The sequence below is a fragment of the Salvelinus fontinalis genome, unplaced genomic scaffold, assembly GCF_029448725.1.
Source record: "Salvelinus fontinalis isolate EN_2023a unplaced genomic scaffold, ASM2944872v1 scaffold_0097, whole genome shotgun sequence".
Classification (NCBI taxonomy): Eukaryota; Metazoa; Chordata; class Actinopteri; order Salmoniformes; family Salmonidae; genus Salvelinus; species Salvelinus fontinalis.
The window spans coordinates 318,788-335,754 of record NW_026600306.1 but is presented as its reverse complement, the minus strand read 5'-3'; the positions used below and the strand labels follow the sequence as shown (position 1 = coordinate 335,754).

The 16,967-nt window shown below is 39.8% G+C and overlaps 1 protein-coding gene and 1 long non-coding RNA gene across 2 annotated transcripts; both read right to left on the bottom strand.

Moving 5' to 3' along the window:
- Positions 1-2,423: 2,423 nt before the first annotated feature.
- LOC129843085 (uncharacterized) lies at positions 2,424-3,653 on the bottom strand. Its single transcript, XR_008757785.1, has 3 exons — positions 3,106-3,653; positions 2,731-2,828; positions 2,424-2,595 (listed from the first exon to the last, which is right to left on the bottom strand). It is a non-coding gene; the product is annotated as an uncharacterized LOC129843085 (long non-coding RNA).
- Positions 3,654-7,461: 3,808 nt separating this feature from the next.
- LOC129843082 (zinc finger protein 436-like) lies at positions 7,462-15,443 on the bottom strand. Its single transcript, XM_055911840.1, has 4 exons — positions 14,967-15,443; positions 14,423-14,520; positions 14,110-14,287; positions 7,462-9,239 (listed from the first exon to the last, which is right to left on the bottom strand). Exons 1-4 carry the CDS (start codon positions 15,184-15,186, stop codon positions 8,857-8,859), a joined length of 879 nt encoding a protein of 292 aa, XP_055767815.1. The 5' UTR covers positions 15,187-15,443; the 3' UTR covers positions 7,462-8,856.
- Positions 15,444-16,967: the final 1,524 nt, after the last annotated feature.

Sequence of the window (16,967 nt, the reverse complement as noted above, 5' to 3'; positions counted from 1 at the left end):
ATGTGTTGTTTACTGATCGATAATCGCTTTTGCAGTGAAGCTTTTCGAAATCGGACATATTGGCTAGATTAACAAGAGGTATAGCTTTGATATGGTGTATAACACTTCTGATTTAATTTACATTTACATCCAGAGCGACTTACAAATTGGATTGAAGCTAAATATTTATAATTACGACATTTCGCCATTTTTTTTTTTTTTTTGTGAAACGTGCCGCTAGCGGCACCCCAATCCTAGACAGGTTAATGAAAGTTAGATTTTTATACAAATTTTTATAGTAATTCATTTGAATTTGGCGCTCTGCATTTTCTCTGGCTTTTGGCCAAGTGAGACAGTAACGTCCCGCCTAAACTCATATTTTTGGATATAAATATGAACTTTACCGAACAAAACATACATGTATTGTGTAACATGAAGTCCTATGAGTGTCATCTGATGAAGATCATCAAAGGTTAGTGATTCATTTTACCTCCATTTCTGCTTTTTGTTACTCCTCTCTTTGGCTGGAAAAATGGCTGTATTTTTCTGTGACTTGGCTCTAACCTAACATAATCGTTTGGTGTGGTTTCGTCGTAAAACCTTTTTGAAATCGGACATTTTGGCTGGATTTACAACAGGTGTATCTTTAAAATGGTGTGAAATACTTGTATGTTTGAGGAATTTAAATTATGGGATTTCTGTTTTGAATTTGGCGCCCGGCAGTTTCACTGGCTGTTGACGAGGTGGGACGCTACCGTCCCACATACCCTAGTGAGGTTAACAAGAAATTTGTGGAGTGGTTGAAAAACGAGTTATACTGACTCCAACCTAAGTTTATGTAAACTTCGACTATGTGTATAAATATATATAAATAAATAAAAAAGATCAAATGAATATGCGACCATTTAAACAACTGCATTAGCATGAGAAGCAAAAACCTATTTTACTTACTGGTCTAAAAGTGTATCTTTTCCTTCCAAAAACATTTCTTCCGCGCTGGAATCATAACTGTGGTCACTCACAGAGTCCTCATCCATTCCTTCTGTGTCACTCTCCTGGTCAATTTCTGCAATAATATCATCAAAATGTTTATACTTGGACTGAGATTTAGCTTTTCCACTCTTAGTAGCCATGTTTAACTTTTTCAGATTTGAGAAGTTTGTAGAAGAGAAGGAACTGCTGTGAAACGTAAACTACAGTGCGTCCTGTTTCCTTTCACCAGAGAATGAACTCTGTTGTGCACAGCTCTAGCATGATGGCTGTTTGTCCTACAAACGGCATTCACATACTGCTGGAAAGCCCAGCTCATTGGCTATCTAGCTAGGTTTCAAAACGATAGGTGGTCATTGGACCAAGACCCTTCATGGGCTAATTCAGGTGTTGTATAGCCAATACATCATGTAGAATGATGAAACAAGTTTGGTTGCCTTCTAGAGTGTCTGAAGATTGCACAGAAACCAAACAAGACCATGTTAAACAATGTTAGATTTCTAACAAAATTAGATTTCATAAAATTGTTTTGTTGCAAGTTGAGTCGGAATTCATGCAGAATGCTGTTTACAACATGGATGGTGTGAGGATATACAATACCATTCAAGAGTTCGGGGTCACTTAGAAATGTCCTTGTTTTTGAAAAAAAAAAGCAATTTTTTTGTCCATTTAAAATAACATCAAATTGATCATAAACACAGTGTAGACATTGTTAATGTTGTAAATGACTATTGTAGCTGGAAATGGCTGATTATCTACATAGGCGTACAGAGACCCATTATCAGCAACCATCACTCCTGTGTTCCAATGGCACGTTGTGTTACCTAATCCAAGTTTATCATTTTAAAAGGCCAATTGATCCATTTTTGAGCCTGTAATCAAACCCACAAATGCTGATGCTCCAGACACTCAACTAGTCTAAAGAAGGCCAGTTTTATTGCTTTTTTAAATCAGCATAACAGTTTTCAGCTGTGCTAACATAATTGCAAAAGGGTTTTCTAATGATCAATTGGAATTGGAACACAGGAGTGATGGTTGCTGATAATGGGCCTCTGTACGCCTATGTAGACATTCCATAAAACAATCTGCCATTTCCAGCTACAACAGTCATTTACAACATTAACAATGTTTACACTGTATTTCTGATCAATTTGATGTTATTTTATTGGACAAAAAATGTGCTTTTCTTTCAAAAACAAGGACAATTCTAATTGACCCCAAACTTTTCAACGGTAGTGTATATATAGAAATACACGTTTAAAATGTGTACCAATTGATTGGTCGAAAGAACAGGTGACTAAGTCAAACAAGATTTTTATTAGTCTGTGACAGCCCTACTAGTAAAAGATACCAGTCCATCTTCATGTCAACTAACAGAACTCTGCTGGTTGTCCTGGTAACAGATTCCAGATCTATTGTATTTGTTCAAACTAAACTAGAGCACTTACCTTGATGAGTCAAATCTGATCCTTTCTTCTCTTCTCTTCCTCTCACAGTTCCACTCAGCCCCGTTGTTTTCCTGCAGTCCACCAGCTGCACAGACAACCTCTTCATACCCAGCAGTAAGGCGCTGACGGGAGAGGCACGACATGGGGACTCCGGGAGGGAGGAAGGGCTAGCGTTGTCCTGGTAACGATAAAGAGGGGACACAGACACATATCATTATGGATGCTGATGTCACTGTTGTCATAAAGTGCTTTACAGAAACTCAGCCCAGACCCTGATAGAGCAAGCTGTATGCTAGACCAGACCAAGCTGTACCATCTGGTGTTCTAATCTGGAGAGACTCTTCTCTGACTCGTCAGCATCAGGATGTTGTTGAGGCTCCCCAGAGGATCCACAATAGTCATGTCTCTCTCCTGTGTGAACAAGAACATCAAACAGATGGTAAACTTACGACCATCTATTGCAATCACAGAGTCTTACAAGAGGCATGAATGTGTCTAAAAAGGGCCTAAAATGGCCACTTTCATCATGATTTTGTCAAATATTGTTTATAATGTAAAATTCTATTGCAATCAACGAAATGGGTGCCTTTTGCATCCATTTGAAATTTTAAGTAGAAATTATGCACCAATACAGTACATTACAACATATTAAAGTGTAGTTTGTGCCCGTTTTTAAGACAGTACTCACTGGTGTTAATCGGATCATCAGTCTTCTCCTCCTTTTTCACTCCCAAAACGTCTTCCTCCTCTTTAATTGAGATAGCCTCCTCTTCCTCTTTTACTCCAAAAGGTTCTTCCACTTCTTTCAATATTACGGCATCTTCCTCCTTTTTGATTCTGAAAGCATCTACCTCTTCCTCTTCCACTTTGACAACCTCTTACCCATCTTCCTCTTTCACTGTATTATCATCCTCTTCTTCTTTCAATGTGATAGCCTCCTCTTCCATTCTGAAAGCTTCTTCCTCTCCTTTCACCAGAGCTTCTGTCTGTCTAGCTGAGTGGCCTCAAGGTCCGGGCGATTAGCCTAGTACATTATATATTTAACACATTTGCTAATTTAACAAGCAAATTACGTTTAAATGAACTAGTAGATAAGTAAGCAGAATTGTGTTCAAAACACTAGGAGTAATATACACAAGATTGGTCTAAAGATCTTCAATGTTTTGGGTTTAAATTCACTTCACACTTCACATTCGCTTCCGCGGGGTTGAATCAGTAGTCTGTTGTCGCTGTTGAAGAAACCTCCCGTCCCGTCCACTAGATTATACGTCACGCAAGAAGCATCACCTGTAATACTCACATCGCCGTCTGCTGGCTGGAGTGGGTAACGTAGAATGGGAAAGTATTCCTTACATTGTTGAATCTGGCAAACAGTGTCATAAGAAGTAATTTAAAAACAACCAGATGTTATGTTTTCTCTTCCTTCTTACAGCCAATACTTTCCTCCAGGGCTGACCTGCCCATTAGGTAGGATTAGGTGACAGAATGAAGAGGGTGGCATATAAAAGGTTCATCACCAACAACACATAATAACACCTCACATAATGGTGCCCAAAAACAATGAAAACTTCTCTCACCCAGTGGCATATGGACTATTTAGGTGAGTGTTGGTGAGGCCACATGAAGTAGTGCCCACATTGCAAAAGGAAACCTGGACAGATAGGACTCTACCTGTGTAGAGCACATGCCCCTTTACCCTTCCTGTCTCTGAAGTGCACTTTTGGGTGGTGGTATAATCTGTATTATAATTATAATCTGTATCCATTTTTTGTCGTAGTTATTCTGAACCCACTGCCTGCAAGTCGTCATTAAATTCGCCTCAGTGATTTGTATTTTGCTTCAAGTTTCTAAAGAGGAAACAGTCAGGAAATGCCCCTGTCTGAGTGCATCTGCCTACCACTATGTGTAGCTGTTAGCGATGATGCTAATGACAACTATCTTCTGGTTGATGGAAAAGCTTTCCCCAAAAGATGTCTTAGATTTTTCTCAGACGTCGAAAGTGGTCTCCTGATGTGGTTTAAGTATTGTTGTGGACTTAGAACATCTAATGTTGTTGTTTTTCTATTAACAGTGTGATTTAGAGAGAAAAACAGAAAAACAGGGACAAATCAGAAACCTGGAAAAACTAAATGGAGAAAATGGAATTTGAGAAAAAAACAAAAACGGAAGGTAAAGTGGATTTACTAGGGATAGTGTAGAGTAACAGCTGTATCCTGAAGTGACCTTTAACCTCCCTGCTCCTCAATACTTATTCCACTGGATCAAAGCTTCAGCCAAGTAGGATACATGATGGTGGCAACACATGGAGTTGGGTTGGATATAGTCATGGTAGGATACATGATAGTGGACACACATGGAGTAGGGTTGGATATAGTCATGGTAGGATACATGATAGTGGTAACACATGGAGTTGGGTTGGATAGTCATGGTAGGATACATGATAGTGGCAACACATGGAGTTGGGTTGGATATAGTCATGGTAGGATACATGATAGTGGCAACACATGGAGCTGGGTTGGATATAGTCATGGTAGGATACATGATAGTGGCAACACATGGAGCTGGGTTGGATATAGTCATGGTAGGATACATGATAGTGGAAACACATGTAGTTGGGTTGGATAAGCCTGTTTCTGCTTTGTCATTATGGGGTACTGTGTGTAGATTGCTGAGGAAATTGTTTAATTTAATCTATTTTAGAATGAGCCTGTAACGTAACAAAACGTGAACAAAATCAAGGGGTCTGAATATTCTATATTCTAATTAAAATCATTGACCCATAAGGGAACACATGACCAAAGCCAGGCGTGACCCATATAGAATTAAAACAATATTCATCTTCATGAGAAAATAATTGAATAAACAAATGTTTGCAAAACCAAAGACATGAAAACTGGTGCCAATATTGTATTTAGCTAGAATTTCATAAGGCCAAGAAGGTCATTGAGAATAACAATAGACAATAGTTACTGTTACTAGTTTAGGGATGAAGATAGTGAAGGTTCATCAATGTTAAAGATGGTTTTTATTTTGACGTGGAAACAATGTTTATTCAACCAGTGGGGGGCTTGTAAATGCCTCCAGGAAAGTGGAACGAGGAACTCTTCATTGAGACAATGATAAACAGCAATCCGTGGGGGAGTTGTGGTGGATATTATAAAATAAGGATCTGCTGGAGTCCAAGTCAAACCAAGATTCTTTATTTCTGAGCTCAGAGAGAATAACAGAGTTTGGTATTTTATTAGGATCCCCATTAGCTGTTGCAAAAGCAGCAGCTACTCTTCCTGGGGTCCACACAAAACATGACACATAATACAGCACATCAATAGACAAGAACAGCTCAAGGACAGAACTACATACATTTTGTAAAAGGCACACGTAGCCTACATATCAATGCATACACACAAACTACCTCGGTCAAATAGGGGAGAGGGGTTGTGCCGCGAGGTGTTGCTTGATCTGTTTTTTGAAACCAGGTTTGCTGTTTATTTGAGCAATATGAGATGGAAGGAAGTTCCATGCAATAAGGGACCTATATAATACTGTACGCTTTCTTGAATTTGTTCTGGAAACTTGGGGACTGTAAAAAGACCCCCGGTGGCATGTCTGGTGGGATAAGTGTGTGTGTCAGAGCTGTGTGTAAGTTGACTTGTAAGAACTTTGATGATATCTGTACATTATAGGAACACCTGTGATGACAAAAGTACAATGATTCATGTTTTGCTTTAGCTTGAGATTAAGAATCAGTGGTTGACACCTTGCAAGTGAATGAAAAGGTCAACTGTACAAAGTCAGATGTCTGTGTGTTGAAACTATATTTTAGGTAACAGATGGATAAAGGGAACTAAGAGTTCCTGTTGATACTATGTTCCAGTCTTACTCCCAGTCTGACATGATAGCAATAAGGGAAGAGTGATTGGGAAACTAACTGCCAATAACGCAATAAGCTGAACTCCGCCTAGCAGAGACATCTTTGTATTAGCAACTATTAATTATGAGCTTATATGGTATTAAAGTTAAGGGACATCACCCTGGGCGGGGTGATCCTCAGTAGGGGATAAAAAGGGAAAACACCATCTTTTGAACTGAGTGTTGCTTGCAAATTGCTGTAAGTGTAAACTCTGTGTTGCAATCCTTATTAAACAAACAAACCTCTGATCAAATAAGTTTTCCTGTGGTCTCTTGTGTGCACATAGGGCAGAATTCCCTTACAGACTACACAAACAATTTGGTATTTTCAACACATTCATGTTTCTTATAAAAAGAAGAAGTGATGCAGTCAGTCTCTCCTCAACTCTTAGCCAAGAGAGACTGGCATGCATAGTATTAATATCAGCCCTCTGATTACAATTAAGAGCAAAACGTGCCGCTCTGTTCTGGGCCAGCTGCAGCTTTACTAGGTCTTTCCTTGCAGCACTGGACCACACGACTGGACAATAATCAAGATGAGACAAAACTAGAGCCTGCAGAACTTGCTTTTTGGAGTGTGGTGTCAAAAAAGCAGAGCATCTCTTTATTGCGGCTAGACCTCTCCCCATCTTTACAACCATTGAATCTATATGTTTTGACCATGACAGTTTACAATCTAAGGTAATGCCAAGTAATTTAGTCTCTTCAACTTGTTCAACAGCAACATAATTCATTACCAGATTCAGCTGAGGTCTATAACTTAAGGAATGATTTGTACCAAATACAATGCTCTTAGTTTTAGAGATGTTCAGTACCGGTTTATTAGTGACTTCATTAGCTGTGGTTGCTGATGCGTATATCGTTGAATCATCAGAATACATGGACACACATGCTTTGTTTAATGCCAGTGGCAGGTCATTGGTAAGAATAGAAAAGAGTAGAGGGCCTAGAGAGCTGCCCTGCGGTACATCACACTTTATATGTTTGACATTAGAGAAGCTTCCATTAAAACCCCTCTGAGTTCTAGTAGATAGATAGCTCTGAATCCACATTATGGCAGAGGTTGAAAAGCCATAGCACAGACATTCTTAAACAACAGGTTATGGTCAATAATATCAAAGGTTGCATTGAAATCTAACAATAAAGCTCCCGCAATCTTATCAATTTCTCTTAACCAATCATCAGTCATTTGTTTCAGTCAGTACATGTTGAGTACATGTTCTCTATAAGCATGCTGAAAGTCTGTTGTTCATTTGTTTACAGAGAAATAGCATTGTATTTGGTCAAACACAATTTTTCCCAAAAGTTTGCTAAGAGCTGGCAGCAAGCTTATAGGTCTGCTGTTAGAACCAGTAAAGGCCGCTTTACCACTCTTGGGTAGTGGAATTACTTTGGCTTCCCTCCAGGCCTGAGGACAAAGACTTTCCTCTAGGCTCAGATTAAACATATGACAGATAGGAGTGGCTATAGAGTCAGCTACTGTCCTCAGTAGCTTTCCATCTAAGTTGTCAATGCCAGGAGATTTGTCATTATTGATCGATAACAATTTTTCCACCTCTCCCACAATAACTTTACAACATTCAATACTTGCACTGCTTTTCTTTCATTATGTTTTTATTAAAGTTGTTTGTACAAGTTTTTTTCCATCATTCTTTATATCATTGACCTAGGATTCATAATAAAGTTTATTATTTTTGTTGAGTTTGGTCACATCATTCCTCAATTTGCAGTATATAAGCCAGCCAGATGTGCACCCATCTCCTTCAACCATACAGATGTTCAATTCCTCATCAATCCATGGAGCCTTAACAGTTCTAACAGTCAGTTTTTTAACAGGTACATCAATAATTGGAAGAAGCAATTTCATATGGTAAAAACAGATAAACACATTATCAGTCAGATGTGAAATATCCATATACACGCTAAGAGAAGTAATTTCTCTCTCCTGTGTGGATTCTCTAATGACGTTTAAGTGACTGTTATGAGTAATATGTTTTCCCACAGCCTGGGCTTTTGTAAGCCTTCTCCACATGTGCAGTCTCATGTGTTCTTTCAGGCTTCCTAAAATGGGCAAAAGCTTTGCATCCTGGGAGGAGTGGTAAGGCTTCTCCCCTCTGTGTATTTTCTTGTGTTGGTTCAGGTTGCTTTTGTGGTTAAAACTATTTCCACACTGGGAGCAGAGGTAAGGCTTCTCCCCTGTGTGTGTATTCTCTCATGACTTTTCAAGTTCCATAACTGGGTAAAACTCTTTCCACACTGGGAGCAGTGATAAGGCTTCTCCCCTGTGTGTATTCTCATGTTCATTCAGGTGTCCTTTCTGGTTAAACCGCTTTCCACACTGGGAGCAGTGGTAAGGCTTCTCCCCTGTGTGTATTCTCTCATGTCGTTTCAGGTTCCCTAAATCTTTAAAACGCTTTCCACACTGGGAGCAGTGGTAAGGCTTCTCCCCTGTGTGTATTCTCTCATGTTGTTTCAGGTTCCCTAAATCGTTAAAACTCTTTCCACACTGGGAGCAGTGGTAAGGCTTCTCTCATGTGTGTATTCTCTCATGTCTTTTCAGGTTCCCTAAATCTTTAAAACTCTTTCCACACTGGGTACAGTGGTAAGGCTTCTCCCCTGTGTGTATTCTCTCATGTTGTTTCAGGTACCCTAAATGGATAAAACTCTTTCCACACTGGTAGCAGTGGTAAAGCTTCTCCCCTGTGTGTATTCTCTCGTGTTGGTTCAGGTTTCCTTTATGGCTAAAACTCCTTCCACACTGGGAGCAGTGGTAAGGCTTCTCTCCTGTGTGGATTCTCTCATGTTGTTTCAGGTCCCATAACCGGTTACAACCCTTTCTACAGTGGGAGCACTGGTGTCGTCTTGCTGGTTTGGACGTCCCTGGCTCTGGTTCCTCTGAGTCTGGTCTTTCTCCTGCCAAAGACAGTGTTTAAAAAAAAATAGAGACCTGAATGAAACCTCCACATGATAAAACAACCATGTAACGAGGGTAAATCCTGAATCAGATCTCTCAATAACCTGAGGACGGTTTTAACAATCTTTGTGTGATTTTAAAACAAATGTTGTAGAGCATCCTGGTAATTACTGATATGTTTACATTACTTATTTTATTCATCCTGTTTTACAAGTCAGAACACAAAAAACTAGACAGTTCTATGACACTAACACAGACATCGCTGGATTCCTATCAGCAGGTGGTTCTAAATATATAACCTTCATAGTTGTATGATACAGAATGTGACCTACAAACTTCCTTAAACATAAAATAACTAAATTGGTAATTTTGTGTGATCGACTTAAAAACAAGTTTTGGACTAAGACACAAAGCACATCAGTAACATCTCCCCGTTGTGGAAAGGGTTCGACACATGATGTTTAAATGGACCAATTTCTTATTTAGACGTTCACATATTTTCCAAAATGTTGACTATCGCCGATGTCATATTTTGGGTAAAGTAAAAAATAAGGTGAAATATTTTGGGTAGATATTCCTAAAACTGACAGTTAATACAATTAACAAAAATATAAACTCAACATGTAAAGTGTTGGATGTTTAATGAGCTGATAAAAAAAGATGGAAGAATTTTTTACATCCCTGTTGTTGAACGGGTTCGATCCATCCTCCTGACAGGTGTGGCATATCAAGAAGCTGATTGAACAGCTTGATTATTACACAGGTGCACCTTGTGCTGGGGATAATAAAAGGCCACTCGAAAATGTGCAGTTTTGTCACACAACAATGCCACAGATCTCTGAGGGAGCGGGCAATTGGCATGCTGACTGCAGGAATGTCCACTGGAGCTGTTGCCAGGGAATTTAATGTACAGTACCAGTCAAAAGTTAGGACTCACCTACTCATTCAAGGGTTTTTCTTTATTTTTACTATTTTCTACATTGTAGAATAATAGAGAAGACATCAAAATTATTAAAAAACACATGGAATCATGTAGTAACCACAAGTGTTAAACAAATCAAAATATATATTAGATTCTTTAAAAGTAGCCACCCTTTGCCTTGATAGCTTTGCACACTCTTGGCTTTCTCTCAACCAGCTTCACCTGGAATGCTTTTCCAACAGTCTTGTAGGAGTTCCCACATATGCTGAGAACTTGTTGGCTGCTTTCCCTTCACTCTGCAATCCAACTCATCCCAAACCATCTCAATTTGGTTGAGGTCGGGGGATTGAGTAGGCCAGGTCATCTGATGCAGCACTCCATCACTCTCCTTCTTGGTCAAATAACTCTTACACAGCCTGGAGGTGTGTTGACCAAGGTCATTGTCCTGTTGAAAAATAAATGATAGTGGGACTAAGCCCAAACCAGATGGGATGGCGTATCGCTGCAGAATGATGTGGTAGCCATGCTGGTTAAGTGTGACTTGAATAAATAAATCACTGACATTGTCAACAGCAAAGCACCCGCACACCATCACATCTCCTCCTCCATGCTTCACGGTGGGAACCACACATGCGGAGATCATCTGTTCATCTACTCCGCGTCTCACAAAGACATGACGCTCGGAACCAAAAATCTCAAATTTGGACTCATCAGACCCAAGGACAGACATCCACCGGTCTAATGTCCATGGCTCGTGTTTCTTTGCACAAGCAAGTCTCTTCTTATTGGTGTCCTTTAGTAGTGGTTTCTTTGCAGCAATTCGACCATGAAGGCCTGATTCCCGCAGTCTCCTCTGAACCGATGATGTTGAGATGTCTGTTGCTTGATCTTTGTGAAGCGTTTATTTGGGCTGCAATTTCTAAGGCTGGTAACTCGAATGAACTTATGCATCAGAAGTAACTCTGGGCTTTCCATTCCTGTGATGGTCCTAAAAGTAATGATGGACTGTTGTTTCTCTTTGCTTATTTGAGATGTTCTTGACATAATATGGACTTCGTCTTTTACCCAACAGGGCTATTTTCTGAATACCACCCCTACCTTGTCCCAACACAACTGATTGGCTCAAACACATTAAAACCTGTTATAGCTAGGGGTTCCGCTAGCGGAACGTTTCGACAACATCCGGTGAAATTGCAGAGCGCAAAATATATATATTTTTTATTCTAAATATTTAACTTTCATGCATTCACAAGTGCAATACACCAAATTAAAGATTAACTTCTTGTTAATCTAGCCACCGTATCAGATTTCAAAAAGGATTTACAGCAAAAGCAAACCATGCAAATATCTGAGGACCCTATCAAACAAACACATGACAATCATATTTCAACCCGCCAGGTTGACTCCATGCTACACTCCTCCTTTATGACTCCATAATGTTTCATCATTAGATGCTACAGTCCTCCTTTAAGACTCCATGCTACACTCCTCCTTTAAGACTCCATAGTGTTTCATCATTAGATGCTACAGTCCTCCTTTATGACTCCATCATGTTTCATCATTAGATGCTACAGTCCTCCTGTAAGACTCCATAATGTTTATCATTAGATGCTACAGTCCTCCTTTAAGACTCCATAATGTTTCATCATTAGATGCTACAGTCCTCCTTTAAGACTCCATAATGTTTTATCATTAGATGCTACAGTCCTCCTTTAAGACTCCATCATGTTTAGAATGTGTCTGGAAGCGCTACTCTATCTATTCTACTCTTATCCTTTCGGTTTTAATAATATTTAATAATAATAATGTTATAATAGGTAATAACTAACTTTAATAACTAGGGTTAATACCTGCCTGGCGCACCAACAAAATCTTTCTTTACCCCCCTCTAACAATACCGCTACAGAATTAGCATAGTAGGCCATGTAACTGAAGGTAATCTGAAATATTTAGGACTAACTTATTCCTTGCCACCCATTCTGAAACTAACTTCAGCTCTTTGTTAAGTGTTGCAGTCATTTCAGTTGCCGTGGTAGCTGACGTGTACAGTGTTGAGTCATCTGCATACATAGACACACTGGCTTTACTCAAATGTCGTTGGCATGTTGTTGGTAAAGTTTGAAAAAAGTAGGTGCCAAACAGCTGCCCTGGGGAATTCCTGATTCTACCTTGATTTTGCTGTACAGGCTTCCATTAAAGAACACTGTGTTCTGTTAGACAGGTAGCTCTGGGGTGGTAGGCCAGTAACCGAAAGATTGTTGGATTCCCGAGCTGACAAGGTAAAACTCTGTTGTTCTGTCCCTGAACAAGGCAGTTAACCCACTGTTCCTAGGCCGTCATTGAAAATAAGAATTTGTTCTTAATCTTAACTGACTTGCCTAGTTAAATAAAGGTTACATTTAAAAACATATATTAAAAAAAGAATCCACAATATAGCAGGGGGTGTAAAGCCATAAGTTTTTTTCAGCAGCAGACTACGATCGATAATGTCAAAAGCCACACTGAAGACTAACAAAACAGCCCCAACAATATTTTTATCATCATCAACTTCTCTCAACCAATCAGTCATTTGTAAGTGCTGTGCTTATTGAATGTCCTTCCCTATAAGCTGAAAGACTCAATTTGTTTACTGTAAAATAGCATTGTATCTGGCCAAACTATTTTTTTCCAAAAATGTAAGGGTTGGTAATAGGCTGATTACTGGCTTAAATAGCCGACCAAAGGGAGCTTTACTATTCTTGGGAAGTGGAATGACTTTAGCTTCCCTCCAGGCCTGAGGGCACACACTTTCTAGTAGGCTTAACTTAAAGACAAGGCATATAGGAGTGGCAATATTGGCCGCTATTATCCTCAATCATTTTCCATCCACGTTGTCAGACACCAGTGACATGTCATTGTTGATTTTTTTGCCCAAAATTTAATTGAAGATGCTCCAAAGATTTTTACTATCATTCTTCATGTCATTTATCTGTTTCATAGTGTAGTTTCTTCTTCTTTTTATTCAGTCAAATGATTTCTCAATTTGCAATACGTTTGCCAATCAGTTACACAGCCAGACCTATTTGCCATCTCTTTTGCCTCCCTCTTCATCATACCATTTTTTGATTCCTCATCAATCCACGTGGATTTAACAGTTTTTGCAGTCATTTTCTTAATGGGTTCATGCTTATTAGTAACTGGGATAAGCATTTTCAAATGTGTCAAGGGCAGCGTCTGGTTGCTCATCATTACACACCAAGGACCAACAAATATTATTTACATCAACAACATAGGAATCACTACAAAACTTATTGTATGACCTCTTTTACACAATATTAGGCCCAGCCTTTGGAACTGTGGTTTTCCTAGACATGGCTACTATATTGTGATCACTACATCTGATGGATCTGGAAACTGCTTTAAAACACATTTCTGCAGCATTAGTAAAGATATGATCAAAACATGTTGATGATTACATTTCTGTACTGTTTGTAACTACCTTGGTAGGTTGATTGATAACCTGAACCAGGTTGTAGGCACTGGTTACAGTTTGAAGCTTTCTCTTGAGTGGGCAGCCTGATCATAGCTTTCCTCCAGTATTAGTTAATTAATCAACAGTGTCTGGAGTTTAGTTTGCCTGTTCAACAGTCTTGTAAAGATAGGGAGGGTTGACTGGGACAGACAATGTAACATCCATAATGTTTTAAGGAAAAGTATTTGTAAAACAAGCATCTTACATTGGATCATCTTTTAACTTTCTCTCCAAAGCTAACTTTCATCAAGGTTTAATACGGTCTATTGGTTTCTCTCTTTTCATTGGCAGAATCCTTTTTCAGTGTTATGATATTCATAACATCCATATCCACCAGTCTATCTTCATGTCAACTAACAGAACTGCTGGTTGTCCTGGTAACAGATACCAGTGGGCAGATCTATTTTAATTGTTCAAACTAAACCACAGCACTTACTTTGATGTGTCAAATCTGATCCTTTCTTCTCTTCTCCTCCTCTCACAGTTACACTCAGCCCCGTTGTTTTCCTGCAGTCCACCAGCAGCACAGACAACCTCTTCATACCCAGCAGTAAGGCGCTACTGGGAGAGGCACGACACGGGGACTCCGGGAGGGAGGAAGGGCTAGCGTTGTCCTGGTAACCATAAAGAGGGGACACAGACACATATCATTATGGATGCTGATGTCACTGTTGTCATGAAGTGCTTTACAGAAACCCAGCCCAGACCCCGATAGAGCAAGCTATATGCTAGACCAGACCAAGCTGTACCATCTGGTGTTCTGATCTGGAGAGACTCTTCTCTGCCTCGTCAGCATCAGGATGTTGTTGATGCTCCCCAGAGGATCCACAATAGTCATGTCTCTCTCCTGTGTGAATGAGAACATCAAACAGATAGTGAACTTACGACCGTCTATTATAATCATAGGGTCTTACAAGAGGCATTAATCTCTCTAAACAGGGCCTAAAATGCAAATCTTAAAGGGTCGTTCCACTAAATGGGTACCTTTTGCATACCTTTGATATTTTAAGTATAAATTATGCTCCAACATTGCATTTTAAAAGCCTGTTATACTAGATGAGATGCACTTTAATGTAGACCACATGGATAATTTAATAAATCTAATTTAAAAGTCCCCAAAATATATGTACCAATGGCAGATTAAAACTAACAAAGGCAGATGGCCCCTTTAACAATTCCTACAGTACTGAACAACATATTCAAGTGTAGAACTTCAGTAGAATGCCCCTTTAAAACCCCACATTAGTTCAACAACGGCATAGTGTGTGACTCTATTTTTAAGACAGTACTCACTGGTGTTAATCTGATATTCTGTCTCCTCCTCTTTCACTCCCAAGACGTCTTCCTCCTTCACCTCTACTGAGATAGCATCCTCTTCCTCTCTGAAAGGTTCTTCCTCCGTTTCCTCTATAACATCCTCTTCTTGTTTCACGACAATGTTCAGCCTCAGAGCTTCTTTCTGCATACAGCAGACCTCTTCTTTAACGGGGGAGGAGTAGTTTAGTGAGCTCATGGTCTGGGATGTTAGAATTAGCGACTAGCCTAACGCTAGGCTCAGTATCAATGTTTAACAACTTTGCAAATTGAACAAGCAAATTAGGTTAAAGTTAACTAGTTGATACGTCAACTGAACTGCGTTAACAACACCGAGATTAGCTAATGTACATTAACATGGTCGAAAGCGTCAATCTTTCAGTTTTATGTTGGCTAGCAAGCTACCGAGGCGGTTGAAAGAGTAGCCGCGTTGTTGTTCCTGAAGAAGCGTCCGGTCCAGTCCATTTTACGTCACGCAAGAATCATCACCTGAAAGACGCATATCGCCATCTGTTAGCTGGAGTGGGTAACGCAGTTTGAAAACAATAGTTACTACACTTTCTGTATTGGAAAAAAACGTCAGAATAATTTAACAATGAGCTGATATATTGTAAATGATGAATACATTCTTCTATGAATAGGTAGTGTTTTAATAAACATTTGCTCTGTTCATTTTTCACAATCGTTTTTATCTAGATGTGACGGTACTATTCCCTTAAAGCTACGCTCTTTAAGATACAAATCATCCTGTAAACCAGGGGTGGGCAACTCCAGTCCTCGGGGGCCTGATTGGTGGCACACTTTTTCTCCATCGCTAGCAAACACAGCTGATTAATCAAACTGCATCCTAAACTGAAGATTATGATTAGGTGATTATTGGAGTCTGGTGTGTTAGCTGGGGCTGGAAGCTATGATCCCTTATTGATGTCACTAGTTAAATCCCCTTCAATCAGTGTAGATGAAGGGGAGGAGACAGGTTAAATAAGGCATTTTAGGCCTTGAGACAAATGAGACATGGCTTGTGTATGTGTGCCATTCAGACGGTGAATGGGGAAGACAAAATATATAAGTGTCATTGAACGGGGGATGGTAGTAGGTCCCAGGCGCCGGTTTGTGTCAAGAACTGCAACGCTGCTGGGGTTTTCCAGCTCAACCATTTCCCATGTGTATCAAGAATCATCCAACACCCAAACAGTGCCGTTTAAGATGAGGCAGAACAATTTGTTTTTTCATGAGCATGGCCTTAATCCTATTACAGCATATTGGATGACTGTCATTCATATTCCATTCACCCTGTTCAATGAAACAGCAATAGGTTTAGGCTACTACATGATACCAGAATTTTCCCTATACCCATCATGAGATTGCTACAACCTAGCCTATGAATGAAAGTTTAGAACGTAGGTGCACACAGGTCGAGATAGGTTTTTTAGGTGAGAGACAGTCTTGAAGACATCACCAACTAATTATCATGGTCCAAACACACCGAGACAGTCGTGAAGAGGGCACGACAACAACTTTTCCACCTCAGGAGACTGAAAAGATTTGGCATGGGTCTCCAGATCCTCAAAAAAGTTCTACAGCTGCACCATCGAGAGCATCCTGACCGGTTGCATCACCGCCTGGTATGGCAACTGCTCGGCATCTGACCGTAATGCACTACAGAGGGTAGTGAACATCACTAGGGCCAAGCTTCCTGCCATCCAGGACAATTATAAAGAAATCCCCAAAAATTGTCAGATGCTCCAGTCACCCAAGTCATAGACTGTTTTCTCTGCTCCCGCACGTCAAGCGGTACCGGAGCACCAAGTCTAGAACCAAAAGGCTCCTTAACAGCTTCTACCCCCATAAGCCATAAGGCTGCTGAACAATTAATCAAATGGCCACCTGGACTATTTACATTGACCCTCCATTTGTTTTGTACACTGCTGCTACTTGCTGTTTATTATCTATGAAATGTCACTTCACCCCGACCTACAT

Bases quoted from the DNA above. Each gene is read 5' to 3' on its own strand.
- LOC129843082 (XM_055911840.1), bottom strand. From the start codon at position 15,186: ATGAGCTCACTAAACTACTCCTCCCCCGTTAAAGAAGAGGTCTGCTGT. The intron at 14,521-14,966 runs GTGAGTACTGTC...TCATTCACACAG, and splicing joins AGAATATCAGATTAACACCA to GAGAGAGACATGACTATTGT. The intron at 9,240-14,109 runs GTAAGTGCTGTG...TGTCTTTGGCAG, and splicing joins ATCAGATTTGACACATCAAA to GAGAAAGACCAGACTCAGAG.